This window comes from Tasmannia lanceolata, unplaced genomic scaffold, assembly GCF_043159265.1.
Source record: "Tasmannia lanceolata isolate RefF3 unplaced genomic scaffold, GAP_Taslan_0.1 ptg000018l, whole genome shotgun sequence".
In the NCBI taxonomy this organism is placed as follows: Eukaryota; Viridiplantae; Streptophyta; class Magnoliopsida; order Canellales; family Winteraceae; genus Tasmannia; species Tasmannia lanceolata.
In genome coordinates this window covers 62,685,659-62,709,723 of record NW_027518695.1, presented here as the reverse complement: position 1 = coordinate 62,709,723, position 24,065 = coordinate 62,685,659, and the positions used below count along the sequence as shown (strand labels likewise).

The following is a 24,065-nucleotide window of genomic DNA, read 5'->3' as shown; positions in this document are numbered from 1 at the left end:
TGAGATCTAAAGCAGGACCCATCAGATGAATGGTCCGGACCAGTCAAATGTGAGAACCCAATATGCTATAGTGGGCCCACCTCAATCTATCACAGTAAGGTCTCTTGGTGAATCACCTGAAAAATTCATTAACTCTAGAACCATACAAGGACTTTCTGAATTCTTTCAAGCATGACCCAAAAGTGAAACGTATTCTTCCAAAGATCTCTTCCCAAAGATTTGTAAATATTCTCCACTGGCAATTACATGTACAAATACAACAAATGAAAACTGGCATAGAATCTACTCTTACAAAGCATCATCTCAACAAATCAAACAAATATCTACTCTTACAAAGCATCATCTCAACAAATCAAACAAATATCTACTCTTACAAAGCATCATCACACCAAATCTAGCAATTGCATGAACTTCGCAACGTGGGGTTGCAGAAACTCCATTTGATCGTGATTTAATCTGGTTTAGTTGCAGCCGATGATAGGTCAGTCAAGTCCTTTCTGCTACTAACAATGCTTCGAGTTCCTCTCTCCGCCGCTCCAATTCCTGCATTTGTTCATTAGAGAGATGGCAAAAAATGAGCTAACAATGAAACTGCAGAAAACACACAACAGAATGAAGAATAGCTAGGCATTAACTATAGAATGAATAATAGCTTGGCATATATTACAAGAGCTATCAGGTACATAGATAGCGGGAAGATAGAAAAAGTACAAACAAAAAAGGACAGAGAAATGAAGGAATAGGGCAAGGGTACATGGGAACTGCAGTCTAGTCTAAAGATTTGGAAATCAGCATCTCAGAATAAGAGCAAGCTGCTTAGAAGATGCTGAACACATATGAAACTATTAACCACAAATTCAAATATTTGAGCACTCAACACTTCCTCATCAACATAAACTGGTTTTCTCGGTAAAGATGGAGCTTAACTTTATTACGAAAGAATTAAAAAAAATAGACAGACCATGGCGGGGAAGAAACTGTCCCGCATACATCAAAGGTTGTTAGGTATGTAACCAATATGCCAAAAGCCCCCTAGCTGATGGAATGCGTTAGGGTCCTATAACAGGCTAGGTTGGTCCCACCTAGTCTATACCTAGGCAGACCCCCACTAAGGACTGTAACATTCCACTACGCTTCCGCATCTGCCATCCTTGGCGGCTCGCTCTGTGGTGGATTTCACTCCGGCCTTTTCCCAAGCAGCCCTTTCCACATGTCACCCCCTCTGTGACTTGAACACATGAAGTGGTGGCTGCTCTGCTACCAAATGTTGTGCCTAACCAATACGCCAAAAGCTCCAGAGTGATGTAACACATTAGGTTAGGCCATTTAAACTTGTCCCATACCAGGATGGGTCCCACTTAGTCCCACACCTAGCCAGGCTCCCACTACAAAGGTTTGGAAAGAATCCCTTCTTTAGACATACAATGATTGCGAGCAGCATCTGTTCAGAATTTCCCTGATTTCATTAATGACACCAGTGAGTCTCCATGGACCCGAGGGAGGATTCACTCTTACTAATGGAATCCTTGAACCAATCTGCTCAATATTGATCAAGCTGGAGTGTTCCGGGTCATGGAAGAAAGTCTTGGCACCTATAAAGAATGAACATAGAAGGATATTTTGGTAATGATCATGAGCAGAGAAGTATTCCAACAAGCAGATGGTTAATTGGATGAGTGATGATGACAATAGAACCACCTTATAGGAGTACAAGATCATCCACAACAGTGGAGTAACAACGAAAAAAATATTGATATTAATAAAAACATATGCCCAACCTAAAATGTACAAGGAGAAAGATGGCACAAGTCAACAATAGCCAAAGTCAATATCATATAATGTTTCAGGACGATGGCCAAAGACAGATTTCAACTATAGTAATGGTTTTAAATTTCGGACGATTTCAGCCAAATTTTTAAACCGAAACTGAAAATTAAAAATTTCGGCCGAAATTATAAGATATACATTGAAATTGCGACCGATTTTTTTTTAAAAAAAATCTCGGCCAAAATTATAAGATTTTCACTGAAATTTTCACCGAAACCGAAATTGCCACCGAAATTTCATTTTCGGCTGAGGCCGAAACTGAAACCGAACTTTCGAAGCTATTATATCCATAAATGACGCATACTTGACTAGGCTAACCTTATTGAAAATGAAGTGCATAAAGACCTCTCAAACATTAGGCTACTTCAAGTGCGATATTGTTTTCCCCATTGAGTAGAATCTATGCAAGCTTAATTTATATGGACCAACAACAAAGAAGCGATGGAGCAATTAAATAATCCTCAGAAACATAAATCAATGTATACCAATAAACTAATCAGGTGTTGAAACTTTGAACTTCTAAGTTCTAACAAAAACCACTGACTGCCAATGAATTTGTGTGGATTAATAGACTGTCCACTTAAACTGATGGTTCTAGTACTTCAATGATGGTGCATTTTGGCTGAGGTTTTCAACACATAACATTCAATTCTAAATTTCCGAAAATCCGGGTCATTACACTGCTAAACCCGGACTGCTAGCAAGATAGAATAAAATACCATAATTTTTCATGAAGGATTTGGGAAAATACAAAATTTAGTTCTACCATGGCAAACTGCATGACTGCCGACAATTTGAAATCTGCATCAGTTTCAGGGAAAATCCTGGATGCACAATTTTCAGACTGGAAGTGTCTAGTCTAGTTCCAGATTGATTAAAGATCATTCTTTGTTAGTTTATTTAATAAAGATAACAATTTTGTTGAGGGAAAGCAGAACCAGAAACACAGATACATCAGAATCAGAAAAAAACAGCTATGTTGCGACATTGATTGCCCCTCTATAGAGAATCTTTGCTAACACACCATCTTTGGCCAATGTATCAGGTATGTCATTGGACTCCCTAAGCACATACGAAAAAGGAAAAATCCTTCACTTTGACAGGTTCACAATTTTATTGATAATCAGTCCCAAGTACCAATCCCTCCTCTCCTATTTTGGGAATCACCTTCCACCACAAGATGGGCATCAAACATTGACTCCTCTAGAATTGCGCTCGTTGGAATCAGTATTACCAAAGTGGTCCGGAAACTCCGAGCACTTACATCACCTAAATATTGAAACAAAAAATCCTCAAGAATATGCACTAACTGCATAAAGGTTAGTAGACTCCTGATTCGTTTAGATTTCTATGAAACACCCACCCTCATATACCATCTTCCACACCCCTTCCCGACTCTTGACTCATTTAGATTTCAATGAAACACCCACTGCCATATTACCCTTCCACACCCCCTTCTCCCTCCCTCCGCCCCTCTATCAAAATACTAGAAAAGTCTCACCCGACTATCCATTACCAAGGTTGAAAAAGGTCTGTAAAAGCATGACATAAAGGGCTCTCCCCTAATCATAAATACACCCTAAACCTACTCCCTTTCCAATACTTGATCTACATCTTAACCCGGATAAGAACTCAATTCTAAGTCTTACTCCCCAAACCTTTATTTGTGCCTAACTCCCTACTTTCCTATCTTCCCCACTCTTCCTCATATTTTCCTACAATCTTGTTTCTCCATAGGTCCCCTTAATCCTAATCCCAACTCTGCCTCAAATCATCTCAACATCATCTTTAAATTCATCCCCAGCATCTTCATTTTTTTCCAAAAGATGAGCATGCCTTCAGCAAAATGGAGATGAGGTATGCAAACCCCTGCTCACATCTACCCACCGACACTCCTTTGAACAGCCTCTTCCTCCGCCAAAGCCAATACACCCTCTCCACTTCTCATCAAATCCCATTCTTTCCATCCTGTAGATTAGGAATTTCTGTTCCACATGGTTGGAAGCCTTTTCCATATCAATCTTGTAAATGAGTCCACTCTCTACTTTCTTTTTCCATGAATCAAAGCACTCGCTTGACTGGTCCTTGTTAATTTACACGTGAAATTCTGCACTTTTCACAACTTAGACTCATGATTTCTAGAAGCTTTGAAACACAAATTGACGAATTTTATACTTTCAGTACCTCCTCTTGCTCACTCTCCCATTGTCAACCTATTCTGCTAACTTGAGCCAAGTTACATTTCTTAGAGATGGATGTTTCCGATATAAATAAAATGGGCCAGAATAATTTCACGTATAGAGGAGGTACTGAAAGTAGAAAATCTTATCCTGCCTCAAGTTTTACAATGGGAGAGTGAGCAAGTGCTATATGGTACTTAAAAGTTGAAGTGCACAGTAACTTAACATAATCTCCCTACATCAAAAAGTTTTAAAGTTCTACAACCATACTTGGATACTCCCTAATGACAATAATCTCAGAATTAAAGCTATCATAAAGCACAGAATTTTATGAAGAAGGTAATATAATATCAAAGCTTCAATGCACAGTTTAAAAGGTTTAAGATTCCTAAATTGATAGCTTACCGCCAAATCCTTAGCTGCTTGATCTCTTGTAATTTCTTTACGTAGACGTGCACGCTTCAGGAAACCAATGCAGAGTACACCCTACAAATCAACATCCAACTAAGTATGCAACAAATTTGCACCCAAAAGCCATGAAATGTGATTGGGTGAGGATTTATATATTTATTTTTTGCAGAAATTATTTGAATGGTATTTTTTGCAGAAATCATGATCATACCGAAATGATATATGTCAGACCACAAGCAAGAAGTAGGTAGCTTGATATTTCCTGAAGAAGAACTAGATCTTTTCGTTTCCCACTAACATCAGGGTAAGCTCGTGTCATCACAGCAACACTGGAAGACACAATAATTCTTCTGCTATCAGTTAAAAATTACGGTATGATACATTATTGAATTTTGCACGTTGATATATTGAAGGCTTGATGTTAGAAGAAAATCCATACAAGATTTGCAGCATGCCCCTACCAACCCAATACTCCAATACCTGTGGCACAATGATAATTAAAGGCCTAATGTTAGAGGAATGCAAAGCTAATTAGACAAAAGTGAACCAAGCAGAATAAAATGAAACAGTAAACCTTGAATCATCTTAAGATTTAAACAAGGTTTTAAATGTCAGTTTCAGTCGAAATTATGAAAAAAATTAACAAAGTCTGGCCTTTTAGAAATTTGCCAAGGAAAATTGGAAATTTTGCTTAAAAAATTTGTAAAAAAAAAATTCAAATATGAATTTCGGCAGAAATTTCCGAAATTTCGGTATTTCGGCCAAAATTTAAAACCACGGATTTAAATACCCATATTAATCTATTTGGTTCTACTCTTGAAAATGTTTAAAACATTCTGGCTATTAGATGTATTGATGATCCATTATCTAAATAGGACATTCAATAATTTGCACAATTACAATTCTACAGAAAACAGCCAGGACGACCCAAAAGAGATTCTTAGTAACTAATGTTTACAAGTACAGAAAAGAGGTACAGCGACTTAAAAATGAGTTTCCTAATATCTAAATCATACAAGTACGTACATAAATGTTTACAAATACCCAAAACAGTGTTTATTAGTAACTAATGGGTACAAGTATATATGTTGGTAAGAAGACCTAGAAAGAGTTTGCAAGTAACTAATGGATACTGCCATACTGGGCATAAGCACAAATTTATGGAACACATGAAGAAACTCAGAAAAATACCCAAATACCCAAACCATAGCTTTTAACTCGCTGATAGCTTGGTATATTTCAGTGCTGGTGCCTGGATGGTACTGTTGAAAATAGCCGAATTGCTTAAGTAGGGGTATTTTGGTCATTTGTACACAATATGTATAAAAGTCAAACATAAACAGCATTTATTAGTGAGAACATAGAACTGTTTTAGACTCCATATCATTCCTCTTCTTTATATTCAACTTCTTTTGAAAGGTGAAAATTTATTCAAGGGTAAGAACCCAATGACCAGTGACATGTGGTCAAACAATAGCAAACATCTATATTGTACTCGTTACGACTTGCGTGTGTTCGACTTTAAAGGATTCTTTACATGGTATCAGAGAAGTGAGATCTCAAAGATCAAGATATAAGGTTCGATCAAGGTACTCTTCTCGGTTCTTTCGGATTCTTTACATGGTATCGGAGCAGTGGGATCTCAAAGATCAAGATATAAGGGCCCTCTTCACGATGAAGGTAATATTTTTGTTTCTTTCAATCATTTTTTGTTCGTTTCTTTTCCTAGCATTCATACTTTTCTTCCTTCCCTACATTCTTCCAAAACCCTAGTTTCCCATCTTTCCTTATTCAAACCCCGGTTATTTTCTTCATCTTTTGATTCCAAGCTTTCAAACCTTAGGGGTTTTCTCCTATGATTTGGGCGACACTTCAAATTTATAGCCGACACACATGTCGTGTCGTGTCCAACACGACACCCGTGTCCACACATGTCAACACTCCTTTAGACACTTTTAAGTGTACTGCTAGAAGTGTCAGTAACTTTATATGTATGTACGTGTATGAGTGTGCCACTATTTCTAGATTTTTAGGGGTTTCCATGTCAGATACCTCATATTCGTGTCGAAACTCGGGACACGAATTTGTGTCCACATATCATGATTATATGTACTTTCTATTTTAGCCGTGTCCCCGTTTCTAAATTTTGGGAGTTTGCCGTGTCCGACACTCCGTGTCCGTGTCCACAAATCATAGGTTTTCTCTCTCTTCACGCCTAAGAAAATTAGGGTTTTCTCTTTCTTCACACCAACGAAATAAGGGTTTTCTTTCTTTTCCTTTCCTAAAATCCCACGTTCTCCCTCTTTGGTTGCTAACTTGAGTATCATTTATGTAAGGTTCAAGTTAGCAACTAAAAAGCCCTCCATTTTAAAACATAAAAAGGGTTCACCTCTTCTGACTTGGTGCATTTTAGCACCCATTTTAAACTTAAAATAGGTGCACTTTAGCACCCTTCTCTTCTAAACAAACCAATCCCACAAAAATTTCCCCAAAACCCTATGAAATTACCAAAATCCATTCTCTCTCCCGAAACCAACCATGCACCCATCTCTTTTGGATTTTGCACATCCTTCTCTTCCTTTTGATACCATTTTCCCATCTTCCCTTCAACCTTTTCTGTTTGGATATTTTCATCCCCACTACCCTATATTTCATGTTACAAAGCAAAATGGGTCCATATCAATTCGTTATTTTGATTTTACACACATAGTCTCAAGAACTTTAATCCCAGTGATGGAATTAGTACCAAGAACTCCCCCAAATCCTGAATAAAAGAATTTTCTTCCACCGAGCTAAAACAATATGTCGACAACTCTAGTAAACCAAACTCATCATTTAATAGCTATTTGACTTCAATTCCCCCCCCCCCCCCTGGAGCGGAAAAAAGTTGAAGATCTATTTGCGATTAGAAATAAACTTTCATATCTTCATCCTTTACTCATTCATTCAAAAGGAAAGATTGATACATCCTGCTTGATTCCCACGGGATTCCAAGTGTCAAATTCTACTCGGGTCTGAGAGTAAGCTAGTGATGCTTTCGGCTACTGGACTATAACCATCTAAGGAGCTTCACTCCACTGCTTCTCCTAGCAACACGACACTTGTATTGCTCTCCCACAACCTCGTTTACTTTTCTTCCTTCCCTACATTCCTTCCAAAACCAAAGTTTCCCATCTTTCCCTCTTCAAACCCCCTTTATTTTCATCATTTTTTGATTCCAAGCTTCCAAACCCTAGGGTTTTCTCCTCACGTCAACAAAAATTAGGGTTTTCTCTCTTTTCCTTCCCTAAAATACCACGTCCTCCCTCTTTGGTTGCTAACCTAAGCATCGTTTAAGTGAGGTGAAGTGGAAGTTAACAACTCACTTGAACCTCTATTTTAAAACATAAAATGGCTCACCTCTTCTCAAGTTGGTAAATTTTAGCATCCAATTTAACTCCCCAAAACCCTATGAAAGTACAAAAATCCATTCTCTCTTTTCCAATCAAATCCCTCCAAACCAGCCATGCACCCATCTCTTTTGGGTTTTGCACACCCTTCTCTTCCTTTTTTTAAAATGATGAACCCTTCTCTTCCTTTTGATACCATTTTCTCATCTCCCCTTCAATCTTTTCTCCCACGATATTTTCGTCCCCTCTACATTAGATTTCTTTTTTCTTCTTCATATCTCTTCCTCATGGCTTCCCTTACCTCTCATGCTTCACAACTTCCTCTTCTTCCTATCCTATGTTACACGGATTCTTCTGAATATTCAAAGTACACCCATGTTGAACATGTGACAGATTCCGACACTAAATGGATTCAGTGTGACATTCTAGATCTCTTGTATCTACTTCTTTTTTAATGCTTCTAAAACAAATTTACAATTATCACAAGCTTTGATTTCTATCTATCCTAATAAACACTTTTTACTTAGAAATTAAACACCAAGTTTACTTAACCCATTAAAATTAGGGATGCAACTTGGACCGGGCTCAACCTGAACCCGACGGGTTCAACCTGATTTTTTTCCAGGTTGGTTGGGACTTCTCGGGTTGGGTTGGGTTCGGCTAAAAAAAACGCAACCCGAGGAACTTTTAGGTTGGATTAGGGTTGATGCGTGGAAAACGCCACCCGAGTCAAAACCCAACTCCATTGCTTTTTTCAATGAGAGCCGATGAAATTTTCATCATGAAAAGCACTCCACCGAAATATTTAAATCTTCTCATTAAAGACCTTCTTACTTTTTGGGAGTAGCAAGAGTTGTTTAGTCATTTCAGTCTATTTGTATTAATTTTTTCTTGCCTTGTGGAAGAAGCAATCAGGATTTTTCTCTCTTTTCAACATCACTTTCTACTTTTTATTAGAAATTGTATTCTACCATTGATCTCCTTCTCTATACACCATACAACCCTAACCCTTTTTAGGTCTCTTCATCTGTTTCATATCTTCTTGTTTCTTGAGTAACAGCTGAAACAAAGCTCATCATCCAGTTTTTCTTGATTTCCTCTCCAACAGCAGTTCCTAATATTCACCGGTAGACTCAGCTTCACGATGGGAATATTGAAGACGGGCGAAAATGGCAGGTCCTTGAAGACCGAGCATATGAACCCTCTCAAGTAGAAGAAGGATCCGTTCTTTCTTCTTCTTTTTCCGATTTCTTTTGCTCATTTCTTTTTATTCCCTTCAACTCGGGCCGGGTTCGGGTTGGGATCGGGTTGAGAAAAAAGACAGCCGGGTTGGGTCAGGTTGGCTATGATCGGGTTGAGACCCGGGTCGGGTCAGGTTAGGGTTTGGCGAAATGGCCCCTTGGGTTGGGGTCGGGTTGGCCTCAACCGGACCCAACCCGACCCGAGTAGCAACCCTAATTAAAATTCCCAATATATTATATGTTACAACCATATTATTATGCAAAAGCACTAAATCTTTAGGATTAACTAAAATATAGCCGAACCCAATAATCTTTTTTCGTGAGGTTTGCTGAATTCGACACTTGGTATCTGTGTTGGATTTCGACACTTATACTGACCGTAGCTCCTATCTAATGTTTATCTCAACTAGTTACTATCAAACTTTCATATGGAAATTACTATCAAACGTTCTTCAAGCCCATGGCCAAACCTAACATTTGCAGGGACTTTAATTCCCTCCTAATTAACTTATAAAATTTAAAAAGAAAATGCGAAGGGTGGAAAGAAGAAATTACAACAGACAATTCCTCTATCATGAGCCTTTTCATGATTGTGGGGAAATAATACTGCCTACAATGCTTGGTATGCCCAAGACCAGCTTCTAATTGCATGGGTTAATTCCACACTTTCTCCTGAGGTTCTCTCTAAGTTACTTGATGCCACCATTTCTAGAAAACTTTGACAAGCGTCATATTCTTTCTATTAAGAGCAATATGAGGCCAGATTATGCAGCATTGGGATGCGCTGGAGAGTAACAAAAAGGGCAAGATGTCCAATCAGAAATATCTTGGGAAGATGAAAGACCCTCTTTGATCAATTCACAGCTATTCAACCTCCAATTGAGGATATGGTTAAAGTTCGGCACACTCTTCATGGTCTTAGGATGACTAGTCGACCTTCACCATGTCCTCTATGACCAAGATTACTTTTCTGACACTTGAGGAACTCTAAGTTCTCCTTTTCATCTTGAGGGTATGATGTATGCCACTAAGCACTCGGGAGTCTCCTCCAAGTCAATCACACATTACTTTCTCTGACAACTTTGAGGTGCTTTACTTGTTCAACAATAATCCCTATGAATGAGGTCAAGGTCGAGGTCAACAACAGCCTTATCAAACGTATAAGCAACAGCTACATACATTTAAGGGTCCAAGACCTGGTCCCGACAACGTTCAAGGTGATCTTCTTCTACTCATCCACAATTTCATTGGACTCCAGTCACCCTCGCTTATTAAGGTGATCTTCTTCTTACTCCTTATCTACAATTTCATTGGACTCCACTCACCCTGGCTCCTTATCCTGCTTCCCCATTGCCTTCAAGATACCATGACTGTCAAATTTGTGGCCTTAGTAGCCATACTGCGGAGGATTGCTATTACACTTGCGATTGCCAATCGTCGGAGGATCCCCGACTGGTGTTGCACTGTTTCTCACCATATGGGATGCTTATCTCTTATATCCCCTCTAATCTTCCGTGGATTATAGATACGAGTGTCACACACCACATCACCAATGACTTAGGTAACATGTCCTCCATTCGTCCTAATTGTAATTCTTCACATATCATCATCGTGGATGAATCTTCACTTCTCCCCAACGGCCATGTTGAAACTGCATCCATTTCATCTTCCTTGGGGTCATCTAATGTTCCGAATGTGTAAGTTGTCCCAAGAACTCAACATAAGCTTCTTTTTATTTCACAATTTATGTCTCAATTTGGTTGTTATTTAAACGTTACTCCTACATTTGTTCTTGTCAAGGATTTGCAAACAGGGAACCTCCTCAATAGAGGTATTGTTCATGGAAATAAGAACTGACTGAAAAATATTTCTGAGTTGGGGCCTTCACATCCGTGTTCCAGTGTTGAAGCCCTTTCTGTATCAATTTTATCACCTTCACTTGGCGGTGTGACATCATCATCTGGTCCACAACAATTCTAGTATTTTAAATTTTCAAGTGCATATGGTGTTTGTTTCTTCATCTAATAAGAGTTTTGAGTTGCAATTGTGTCCCAATTGTCAACTTGGTAAGCATTTTCTGAGTTGGGGCCTTCACATCCGTGTTCCAGTGTTGAAGCCCTTTCTGTATCAATTTCATCACCTTCACTTGTCCGTGTGGCATCATCATCTGGTCCACACCAATTCTGGTATTTTACATTTTCAAGTGCATATGGCGTTTGTTTCTTCATCTAATAAGACTTTTGAGTTGCAATTGTGTCCCAATTGTCAACTTGGTAAGCATTTTGAACTTCCATTTATTTTCAATAGCAATATAAAAACATCTTTATTCTTTGAGACCATTCATTCTAATGTTTGGGGTTTCCATAATTGTGTTATTTTGTTGATGATTATTTTCTCTACTCAGATTTATTGCCTTCGAAACAAATTTGATGCCTTTTGGGGTTTCACGTCACATAAACTTATGAGCATTATGGTGCATGTATCTTACATCTAAAATGTGATGGTCGAGGTGAGTACACCTCCCGAGAATTTATAGCATTCTGCTTACCCATGGCATTCACCGACAATTTTCATGTCCACACACACCGTCGCAGAATGTTATGTTCAAACGAAAGCATAGGCACATTACAATTGGTCATTCTCCTTCACTCTAGGGCCTTGAAGCATCTCTGTACCAAGGCATCCTACACTGCAATGCATGTTATAAACATTCCACCGTTCACAACTCTAATCAGGCTTCACCTACTCAGGTACTTCCTCATATCATAGTTTTAAAACTCCCCCGCACCCTCGTCGACTCTCTCAAGTCAACTCCCTTTTACTGTGGACATATTCCACATTCCACGTTTTGCCTTACAGAGTCAATAAAAACTCCTCTGACTCCTCCGAATTACGGCCGCGTCAACCGAGTACTCGACCGGGTCGTGCCGAGTCGACTAGGATTTTCTTCGGCCACGTTCCACGCCACATCCACGTTTTTAAACACTGCCTCATATACCATCTTCCACTTGGAAGAAATTCTTTCGCAAGGCTGTCATCTATATTTTGTGGGCGATAGTGATAAACACAAGGATCTCACCACCATCTCGCAAACTCCTATTCTCACAGTATGTAACGTTCAATGAATCTCACTTCTACGACCCACCAAATATTCTCCATGAGACATCGCTATTCCAGCACCACATGCTTCCATGGCTGCTCCTACCACTACCAGACAATCTATACCATGAAGCATTGTGTTCATAAAAAAACATTGGCAAGTTTAACAAGCTGTAACATCTTAGACTATAGCATTGAAAGAACAACCAGGGACAGGGGGCTGTAAAAAATAGCAAGTGGATAAATGAAATTCAAGAAGAAATGGGGGCATTGTATCGAAATGAGACGGGGGTGCATTGTTGCATTGTTCACAGACTAACAAACAAGAATGTGGTAGTCTGAGAGCAGATATTTATTGCAAAACGAAAAGGTTGATGGGGCCATAGATAGTTCCAAAGTGAGGCTGATTGCTAAGGGATACAACCAAAGACGAGGACTTGACTATGATGAGATGTTCAGTCCAGCAGTCAAGAGCACACCAGTGAAACTTGTTATGACTTTGGCCAACACCTTTGGCTGGACACTTAGCCAGATGGATGTGAAGAATGATTTTCTACATGAGTCCGTAAAAGAAAAGGAGCTAGAAGGCTTTGAGGTTGCAGTGAAAGATCAATTTATCTATAGACTCAACAAGGCAATCTATGGACTGAAATAGGCTCCCATGGCGTGGTTTGATAAACATTATTGGGCACTTGAATCATAGCAGATACTAGAGAAGTCAGGTAACTCTCTCTACATCGAACATTCTCAGTCTGGGCATAATTTTGGTATTAGTCTATGTAGACGACATTATCATAATAGGGAGTGACAGATCTGAAATCCAGAGTCTCAAACATGACCTGAAAGATACATTTGAAATGAAAGATCTACGAATGAAATTTGATGATTTTATGTTAATTGGATGTGATGTCTTTTTTGAAGTGTGATGCTTAGGAAACCCCTGATGTGATGCTAGATCACTTTCTATCCACAAACTCTTATCATTATTTCTTTCTTCTTATCACTCTCTCCATCTATCTTTCCTTATTCATTTTCTTTTAGTTACATAAAACCTGAAACAATCCCGAGATTCTATATTCTTGCCTGCCCAAACTTGTCTCCTTTTATTACAGGTCCCTTACCTATTTACAATGATCAGAACCTAATCCTAGAGAAAAGTTGTCATCAGTTGATAGTCTTCCTTCAATTGGTATAAGACAAACAACATATATTGGTCTTCCCTACTAGTCCTACATCAGTTTGGGTATCAGGGCAGTATAATCATTTATTAGGGGAAACTAACTTCCAATCAAAGAGATGACTTAATTGATGAACAAAGCTTAGGGATTTGGAAGAGTCGAGGAAAAAAAAAGGTAATAGTCTGCACCCTTCTATCTCATCTCCCTCCCTCTTAAAACACTCTTGAAATATCCTATCTCAATGCCCCTCTCGCTTCGTCATGGTGGAAATTATCTGTTTTTTCCTTATAGCGCATCATTGCATGCCTCGTTACGAGTTTTATCCTTATTATATTTCTTGAACAAGTGAAGATTAATTAATCAAAGCAAGCCAACGAGGACTAGCGCAGACCAGTGTGCTACATCACAAATATCTCTGATATTTTCAAAATATAGTGATTTTATCGCGATATTTTGATAAAACGAAAAAACCCGATATAATCCCAAGAACTTAAAAAATATAGCGATATTTTCATTTATCGTGATAATATCACGATATTTTTATTTTTACTTAATTTCTTGAAATTAAGTACAATGAAAATCAAAGAAGAGGTCGTGATATGGGTATCTTATTGGTGTAGATTTTTCACTTGAAATTGAATTACCAGAATATGATTATGATTACAATGTACTATACCCAATTTCGAGGTATCTAGGTAAATATGTTTTTTGAAGAAAAAAAGGTAATCATAATAGTAAACGTATCTAGGTAAATTCAGTACTAAGCTAGTGGCAAATACATGAGATCTTTAGCAACAACATAATTGAAAAAAAAACCTACAAAAATCATAAAAACTCACCTTCCAAAATTTGAATATGAAACTCCATTCAGTCTCCGTAAACGCGACGAAGAGCGCAAGTACCACCGCATAACAACGAAGAATCCCGCCAAAAATCTAAAAAAAAAAAGAAACCCATAAACAAACAAATGAAATTCTTCCAAAAAAAAGCAAAATTAGTTGAAGAAACCTTACAGAAAAATTCCACCAAAAATCCAAAAAGAAAAAAGAAAAAAAACCCATAAACAAAAAAATGAAATTCTTCCCAAAAAAGCAAAATCAGTTGAAGAAACCTTACAGAAGAATCCTAGCAACAATCCTAAAAAAAATACCCATAAACAAAAAAATGAAATTCTTCCAAAGAAAGCAAAATTAGTTGAAGAAACCTTACATCTGATCCATCCTTGAAAGATCTTATGGCGGATAGAACGTTGACAAATACGCAAAGAAGGGCTATTAGGGCAGTTAAGACGTTGAAGCTTCTACAGACTACTAGAAAAGGGTCTGGTCTAGATCTCAATCTCAGTGTTGGAGATGAGGATCTCTGAGATCCTCCTCCTTCCTCTGTATTTCTCGCCATTAAAGAGGGTTTGAGGTTCTGGCTTGGGAAATTTTTGCAACCCTAAAACAAGAATCAAGAAAAAGAGTGGATTTGGGTTTTATTTACTGATCTTTTTTGTTTTGGGTTCTTTTCTTTTGTGCTTTGATTCTTGGGAGGTGAGGGAGGGAAGAAAGAAAAGGTTTGTTTGGGGTTGTTATTTTCACCCCCTCTTCAGTAAGCATTCGCCCCACTTATACGGTGAACAGTGCGCAACTTTAATGTTTTTTTACTTCAAAATTATGGTAAAGGGGGGTGAATGCGTACTGCAGGGGGTGGAGATATAATAGCACTTTGTTTTAGTGAAAAGAGCGCGATTCGATTCTTACCTGTCATTCAAAGAAATGGGTTTGGGTCATATGGACATGAGTTTTGCCATCTGTTACCGACATAAGATGACACGTGGGTTGTTGGATTGCAAGAAAAACATTTCTGATGGAAAATGTTTTCTTGATAAAAAAATTCCTTTACGGGACTAGTCATTCTTCTAAGAGTATTTTCGTGGGCACAAACAATAAACCTTGGAGAATGAGCAGTGGTGAGAAACAGGAAGGCGGCACCGATCTTATTCCTAATCCATTGCTAAGAGTTTAAGGAGAGAGCAATAATGCTTTACATAAGGCGGTGCCCTAAGTGTGGGTTGTGCTCGAACGAAGAGGGGGCGGTGGGCGGTGCGAGATAGTTTCTTAGTGTGGGCGTGGATGTTCCTATTTTTGGGCATCTTGTTTGGGTTACTCGATTTATGTTTTGAACTGAGGGTTTGGTCAGTAGAGGGCACAACTTAGCCTCCCTGGAAGAAGAGTAGTCTAGCTCTCTAACCGACTGATCCCGTTATCATATACGTGGGAGGCACCTTTGGCTTCCATGCAATTTTGAAAATTTTTTTCTTGATAAACTGGCACCTCCAAGTGTGAGAGAGGGTTGGGCAGGTGAAGTGGCTAAAAATCAGGAAACAAAATACAGAAAACTAGTATCTCCAAGCAGTGAGAAGGGGGGTGACAATAAGGAAACAAAAGACTCTACTCAAAATCCGATCGACTCTTTACTAATTTTTTGCCGCTTCTCATCCCCCGGAGACACTAGTTTCTTGTTTCTTGTTTCCTGATTTTAAGCCACCTCAACCTCATCTCCACTCGGAGACCCCCGAGTTTTCATGAAAAACAATTCATGGTAGCCAAACGTACCCTACACAATTTAGTGGGAAATGATATAATTATGGTTAATTTACATGGAAATCATTGTAAATTTAAGGACCATCTACATAAGAATTGAATAAGTTTGATTCAACTTATCTTTTTTCATTTATAAAAAAAAAAGAAGGAAAAGGCTTTTGAGCTATAGCTCAGAAACCACTACTCTTATAGTTGGTTGAGTCATCCAACCCATTTAGTTTATAGGTTATGCTTTGGGTTATGGTTATGGTTATGGTTAGGGTTATGATTTGTGGAGGTTTATAATGGATGGCTAGAAATTATGGTCCTATAAATTGGATGGTTATGATTATTGTATGGAGCGAGGTAATATAAAATGGATGGGTCGGATGAGTCAAACTACTATGGGAGATGGTGTATTCTAAGCTCAGAAACCACGCCTTCATAAAAAAAAAAGGTATATAATTTTACAAATATTTTTCCTTTCCTAACTTTTCTAGTAATTTTTTGCAATCCAAATAGGGCGTTAGTGCGTACTAGGTGGGTAGGCCAGATCCTTACTATTCTAAAAGCCTAAACCTTCAAATTTCGTCAACCAACTTTTGCCAAAATTCCCTACCCTTGTTTAATGTTCATTTTTTTAGTGTTTAAGGATTTACGAGTCCGTCAAGGTCCGATTTTTTCTAGGACTCTTACGGTTTTGATTTGCTTATATTTTCCATTTCCATTTTTTATGACTTCAATGCATTGACGGATTTACACTCATATACTTGCACAATCAACTTGGGTTTTTTTTCCTGATTTCTATACTGTGCTTTTGTGGATTCATGAGTGGATGCATCTCAATCTTACTTCTTCTTTGTTGATTTTGATGCAATTTCAAGTTTATCAATATTGGAAGAGTATAACCTCTCATCAAGGTATTATCTATTGAATGTCTACATTTGATTTTATTTGATGCTAATGCCATTTTTCTTGGCTCTTCAAAGGATTTTATGGTTCTGCTATTTTTTAGAAGTATCCAAAGAGGTCCAATGTTTTTTATTTTGTCAGTGGCCTTTTATTTGGGCATTTGGGTGTGGATGAAGATAAATAAATTATCCCATTTTTTAATGAATAATTCACATTGTTCTTTGTATTTTGGAAGAAACTGAAAGAAATCATATTCTTCAAGCTCCTAACATGGTTTATTCTACCGAATTTGAGTCATTTAAGCAAAAAATTGAGATTTTCCCTACTGGTTGCATTCATTTTGAATAGTTCCTAGGATTTCGTAAGAATTACGTTGTAACTTTCACTGATTTTGACTCAAGTTGTAGTATATTTGTTTATAATTTTATTTCATAGAGATTAGAATATGTTTCTTCCACCACATTGTACCATGGCATGCCCCTTTTTTTAATGATATGTCGGCATGCCTTCCAACCTTTTATTGTACTTAAATTTGTTGATTCTGTTTGTTGATGTTTTTTTTTTTTAGCAACTATTTTATTTTCACAGTGAAGAAGAAGCAAAGAAATCAATATACTCTATCAACTAGGCACTGCTTTTCTTTTGGATGCATGCTCCCAGAGGAATAGTCATTAAGATTAGGCTTAAGACCACTATTAATTGTACTGTCACTTTTTTTTTTTTTTTTGCTTTGTTCAATATTGAGAATGTAATTGAGATTGATTTTGATTCCGTGCAGCTTTGCCAAAAGTTCAGTGGGACCTTCCCGATTCTTAATTGGATGTTAAAAATAAAGATTTAAGGGTGTGAGTTCAGGAACTGGTTTTTTCGTGTTTTTTTATCATGGTAATCCTTTATGGTAGTTTCCTTTTCAGTATTTGGATTGTTGATCTATGTGTTATGTTTTGATGAGATGATATGGTTTGTGCGTATTTTTTTATTCGTTGAAAATATTGTTTGCAGAGACGAGAATGAAAGAACTAGTTATATTTTAAGGGTTTTCATTTTCATTTATTTTTTATGTAGAGTTTTTGAATGTTTTTCGTGTTTGATGCAGAGTTTTTGAATGTTTTTCGTGTTTGATGCAGATGTTGAAGAATTTCCCAAGGCAGTGCGATCTAGGGTAGGCTTTCTCCTTATCAAATTTATTCTACTTTCTTTATGTCATTTTGTTCTCCTGATTTAATTCATTTTATCTGCCTGTCTGATTTCCTATAGGGTGAATGTTTATGATTCATTTTAGTTGGATTGATCTTGGCTCCATTGGATCATGTCTGCATTAGTCGCATCCTTTTTTAGATGGTGTAACCTTTACATACTGATGGCATTTAAACTATCTAGAGCTTATGATTTAAAATATCAGATGCACATGACTTTGTCTCATCATTTTCAATCTATTTTCCCAAAACCTTTTCCTTGATTGGGATGTTGGTTTAGTAATATTTCAAATCTTCCCCTGCTCACTTGATAGTGAGAACCACACACTCGACCAAAAGCTTCAGTGAAGGTTCCTTAACTCGGTTACCCTGTTCTAAAATGTAATCCTCGGTCCTTCACCAGTGTAGTCTGTGTATTCAATAGTGGATGCATTGCTTAGGTTTCACATAGTTATTGAAAATCTGAAATAGATTTGATTTCTTTGGAAATTTTGACTTTTGCAGCAGCAGTTGAGGTTATAATCAATTTTGGGCTGAAAATCAACTATCAAAATCGACATAAGGGTTTTGCAAATAGCATTATATGAAAGAAGTTAGGGTTTTTTAATGAGTGTTCATCAAGAATAGCGACGATTTGTCCAATTCTCTTGAATTGTATGGAAATCATCAAAGTACTGTTTTTAATCGAGTTAAATTTTCTTACATTTTAGTCTAAGTCTAAGATCTCATCTATGAATTGTGCTTGCATCATGTGCAAGTTGAAATCACTAAGAATAGGGTCGGTTCAAGTTGAAATCATTGGAGAGGGATCTGGAATGATTCAAGATCTTATTCATATGGCCATGTTTGTGTTGATTTTGTTCCTTTGTGAAGTTTTTGAGCTGTTTATTGCTTATGAATCCCAGCATTTTAGATATTCAACTCAAGACAAACTGATAAAGACAATTCAAGTTTTGATGCATGTTGTTTCTAAAAATTTGTATTAGCTTCTCAGTCATGGCTTCTATGGGTTCCCATTTCCTTTTTAGTTATCCGTGTTAATCATGAAATGGGGCTGTTCGGGGCATTTTTCCCTAAATTTATCTGGGTATTTTTTCTTAACCATTATGCATTTCTCTTCACATGCATTTCTTCCTATGCAGGTTTCCTCTTTTTCTATGCAATTTGGACCTTTCTGTTTTCATCATTATCTTAATGGAAAAAATTTGATGCTTGTTTATGTGATTTTCAGAGCGAAGCCTGCACAAAGATGTTCCCATTGGCCTTTCGGATATGCGCAATTGCAGTCTTGATTCCAAGATTGAGATGAATTTGGGTATTCATAACTTTATTTATTTGTAAACACTTTCTCCCTTCTCTTTCATTTTAAAGATTTTTAAGCTATTTTATTTCATTTACCTATTCAATTCTCGGCTCAAAATCATTTCTCAAAGCCTAAAACAAAGAGAGCCTAAGTCAATCAGTTCTTCCTAAAAAAAAGGGAAAGCAAAAGGGTTTTCTTCCTCGGTTACTTGTGACTTTGTTCACTTCCATTTTTGTCTTAGAACAAATAAGCTAAAAAAATATGGTGCTGCGCTTTTTTTCTTCTTCTATACACATTCATTTGCCATCTTAGAAAAAGAGAAGAGGTCATTACCAAAACATTGGTAGACGGAAGGGTGAAGGTATACCTTCTCATTTCTGGGCATGGAAGAAATATGGGCAAAAGCCCATCGAAGGATCTCCTTATCCAAGGTAATTCATGTTAATGAGTAAAACCTGGGCTCATATTCTTTTAAGTATTTTAGTTACCTCATAATGAAGAACCTTCTTCAATTGGTAACTTTTCCATTTTTATCATTTTGATTGTATATTAAACTGGACACCCTCTACTAGAGATGAATATGTTGTGTCTGAATTATTCTCCCCAATTTTTCATTACATTTAGATGTATTTCTACACTCTTGGTTATGCTTTATTCGGCTTGGGGAAGGAGAAAAATGGGAATTTCGAAGTTTTGCACTATTTTTTTTCTATTTATCTGTATAGGAAGCTGTTGTATGGGGACCTGCTTCATTAGACAGTTCAGTCGTATGTTAGAGTTTTTGCATGTTCTTTTATTGGTTAGAGGCTTCGAAGATCCATTGGTAGTTCAATTGATTTTCATTTTTTTCCACGTAGTTTTATAGGTCGATTGCTTTTCTTCTAAGTTACACCTTTCTTCATTAGACAGCTCAATCTTGTTTTCTCTAACTAACAGCCCAAGTACATCCTTTCAGCCTCCCATCAACAACTTCTCATTCTTGAAACGAATTTTTAGCTAAGATGCTGAACTTTTTAGATTGTTATCTTCTATTTATCTTCTAAATTTTGGTAATTTTAGTAGAGAATCTATGTCTATATACAAAAACTCCAGCATCATGTCATGTCTTCTTGGATGCTTTTTATCTTCTTCTTTAGCCTTTTTTTTTTTGTTTTTATACTCTACAGTCTTTAGGTCTGGAAAGAAAGACAGGTCACATGGTATGCCAGGAAAAAAAAGGCATCCAAGAAGTCGTGTTGTAAAGGCTACATTTGAAGGATGAGGAGAGTACCCATAACAACTTGACGTATGATGGTTAGGGTCATGTTCAGTAATGAGGAGATGAAAATCCAAAACAGGATGCCAAAGAGAGAAAACTTGCCACAAAGGGGATAGTTTCCATCAACTTCTATGGGATTCATAGAAATTCTCTATTTTTCTTATTTCTTTTATAATGTGTTCTTTTCCTCTTAGGAGAATTTTGGGTTTTGCTTTTTGCTTTTCGTAGTCATCTGAAAATTGGAACGTTCTAAGATCTGTTTGAAGGATTCAAATATATACAAGATTTTTAGGAGAATGTACATTGATCCTAAAATGTACATTGGAAACAAATGATTTAATGTACATTATTTAGTTTTATATCTTAAGACATATATGGATTCTTCTCATGTTTTTAAGGGCTTAATTATATTGTACTTTTCTGTTAAAAGTACAACTCAATGAGCTATAAGTACAACTCAATGATTCTGAGAAACCAAGACAGTAGTGATTACATTCAAACAAGAGCAACACTTCTAAAGATGTTTTAACAAGCTGAAATAAGAGATGATTCAGTTTAATCACAAAAGCCACTTAGAAATAGAGATTTTAGATATGTTAATGCATACAAAACCGAAAACCAGCCTTCCGGCTACAATTGAGAGGAGAATTGAGAGGCATGGCGTATTCAATGTAAGAGGGGCATGGAGTGTGGGAGAGGAAGACAATTGAGAGGCACGACCGACCAGAGGGTGAGAAGTGGCTGAATAATGCATACTTGAAAATTTTGATGAGGTAAATATGATCCTATTTAAACTGTGATTTGCCATTATTGTTTTAGTCACCAGACCCTAATAAAAATCAAATCTTGAAGTATCTAAGAAGAGATTAGTAACCACCAATAATTTTAATTCCCAATTGAGTTTCCCCTTCTCTTAACTCAAAATTTTCATCTTTTCTCAAATAAGATGTTGTCTTCTTCTATGTCTGGATCATAGTGACAAAAAATCTGCGAGTCATGCCTGTGCGGGCTCAATGCCTATGCCTGCTCCATGCCTGCGCTTGTACGTCTCTCAAATCCATCTGTTATATATAGACACACACACACATATGTTTGTATGTTTGTATGCATGTATATATGCATGTATGTCTGTGTGTGTAGTCTGTGTAGTGTACTTGGATGACTTCAACAGACGAAAAGAGAGAATGCACATGGCTGTCCCTTTCTAAGTATTTATTTTGCCTCTCTTGTTTGCCTTAGTTGTAGTTTGGGTGTTTGATGAATTGTTTATAAGAGATGCCTCCAATTTTGTATTTCGCACTGTCCGTGAGTTTTTGTTATACAGTCATATTGCCCGAATCCAGTTAGTGGCAGCATTATACAAGGAGTGATTTGATTGGTGAGTTCATTGTTACTTTGAATTTCAATAAGTTCTCTTCTTTTTTAATTTCTAACATAGTCATCGTCTGACCTTCACCTTAGAGAAAAATGCACTTATCAAGAGACTACAAGGGAAAAGTGTGGTCTGGCTTTATTATTTCGGGGATTTGATGTGTTTTTTTTTTTTTTTTTAACTTATTTGAACTATGACTGGTTTTCGAAACTGGGGGTTTCTTCTCTTCCTATATTTCAAGAAAAAAACATATTTCTGATGGAAATGGTACCAATGTGATTAATTTAGATAGATATTATCATAGATCATGCTGGATTCTGAAATTGTGTTTCTCTGCCTTCAAGTGCCAACTTTCTAAAAATAAGCATTTTAGTTTTATCATTTTTTTTTTTCAGTGCAATGTGTTATGCCCTTCTCAATAACTCCAAGGGTATCATTGTTTGTTTGATCACTACACTTTTTGCGATGGTCGAAATCAAAGGCAGCGAAGGAATTTGAGCCATCATTGAAGAAGTACCTTGTCATCTCCACTGTTCTGATAACTCTTGGGATTGTAGTTATTAGTCTGCTAAATTTATAATTAATGATTTATTAGTCTCTGAGTTTTTCTGTGTTGCCATTGGTTTATGGGCTGGTTATTGGGTTTATAACTGAATATTACATGAGCAATGCATACAAGTAACCATCAAAATGTTTGCTATTTGTCTGGCATATCTCTTCGTGGTACTTTATGTTCCAAATTCCAACAATACTTCCCTTTTCCCTTTTTAGGCAGCCCCGTGCATGACGTTAATGATTCCTGTAGGACTGTAGCTGCTACTTGCTTTGGGATACAAATCTGTCGTTGTTTATATTGGTGTAATGATCAGACTTTAGAAGCTAATTTTATTGATTGCCAAGCTTCAACACAAGAATCTTGTTACAGGGATGAGAGGATGTTACAATTAAAAAAAAGAGAGGAGAGGATGTTGTGCAAATAAAGGGTTATGCAGAATCCTTTTATTTTATTTTATGAAATGAGACATTTTTAGGAGATTTGTAAGACATCATGTTTGGCTTAATCACATGATATCAGCTTGATCCGAGTGGCTAAAATTAGGGACTGCCATTATTGTATTGGCTTCTCAACTGCTATGGTCCATTGTCCGAGCCTTTGAGGTTTCTCCAGCATTATATCCTTGAGAAAGAAAGCCTACAAAGAGCGTTGGATTCCAGGTCGATCCAAGTCCGTTCAGGAATTTTCTCATGCAAGACAAGGAAAGATATCAAATAAGTGTTATTTTTTTCCTTCTTCAACAGAGCTTTACTTCGTCTAGTTTGGCTGATTGGAATTTGGATGATGCTTTAATGGCAGTGTGACTTTTCATTTACCTTTTCTAGGTTTTTTTTTTAAAGTTTGCATGGTTTTTATGAAAAATGATAAGTGTGCATGGATTTTTTTTTTTTAGTTTCCAAGGCTTCAACACATGAATCTTGTACCTACGTTTGTTAGAAAAAGATTTATCTTGCTTAATTATTTCTGATAATTGAATTTTTTTAGGATGAAAATGACTATTTTATTAATTGAATGATGAATACTACATTGTGTTGTAAAATACTTTAGTCACACGTGCTTTGCACGTGCACTTTTACTAGTAGAGCAAAAATGATAGTGATGGTGCCCACCAAATTACAGCTCCCTTTAAATGGGCGGGGGCACCATTTTACGCTTAGGGCCCGTTTGGATGCCGATAAGATTTTGATTTGGATTTCTCACATTTGAAACCATTTTTGTACTATGATTTGGATCCGGATCAAATCCTTGAATTTCCAAATTAGGGACTGACAGTGAAAAAAAATCAAAATTCCAAATATGCTGTGGAAATAAGTAATTGGAAATTCACAGATATGGTAGTTTCCCTTCACCCTCTTTCCTACTCAACCTCTTCCCTGCAGTCAGGGGCGATGCCACTTGAAAGGAAAGGGGGACAGTTGCCCCCCTTAATTTTTTGGGAAAAAAAAAAAATACCTTTATTTTTTAATATTTTTTTATACTTAACCCCTTTTTTAAAAAATATGCCCCCCTTTCCAATCATTCCTAAGATAGAAAATAAGTTTAAAATTTTAATTTTACCATCTTTATCTCCCTTCTT

The 24,065-nt window shown here is 37.0% G+C and overlaps 1 protein-coding gene and 1 long non-coding RNA gene across 4 annotated transcripts; one reads left to right on the top strand and one right to left on the bottom strand.

Annotated features, from left to right (window-relative positions):
* Positions 1–172: 172 nt before the first annotated feature.
* LOC143851828 (vacuole protein) lies at positions 173–14,995 on the bottom strand. Its single transcript, XM_077361319.1, has 6 exons — positions 14,535–14,995; positions 14,165–14,260; positions 4,858–4,898; positions 4,630–4,747; positions 4,413–4,493; positions 173–543 (listed from the first exon to the last, which is right to left on the bottom strand). The coding sequence occupies exons 1-6, from the start codon at positions 14,721–14,723 to the stop codon at positions 487–489; spliced, it is 582 nt and encodes a 193-aa protein (XP_077217434.1). The 5' UTR covers positions 14,724–14,995; the 3' UTR covers positions 173–486.
* A 1,433-nt stretch (positions 14,996–16,428) lies between these two features.
* On the top strand, positions 16,429–23,294 carry LOC143851779 (uncharacterized). Of its 3 annotated transcripts, none has more exons than XR_013236505.1 (6): positions 16,429–16,563; positions 17,583–17,689; positions 17,932–17,966; positions 19,232–19,315; positions 19,616–19,734; positions 22,705–23,294. It is a non-coding gene; the product is annotated as an uncharacterized LOC143851779 (long non-coding RNA). The 3 variants fall into 3 exon arrangements; XR_013236506.1 differs by having other exon boundaries at positions 20,470–23,294; XR_013236504.1 differs by having other exon boundaries at positions 19,616–23,294.
* Positions 23,295–24,065: the final 771 nt, after the last annotated feature.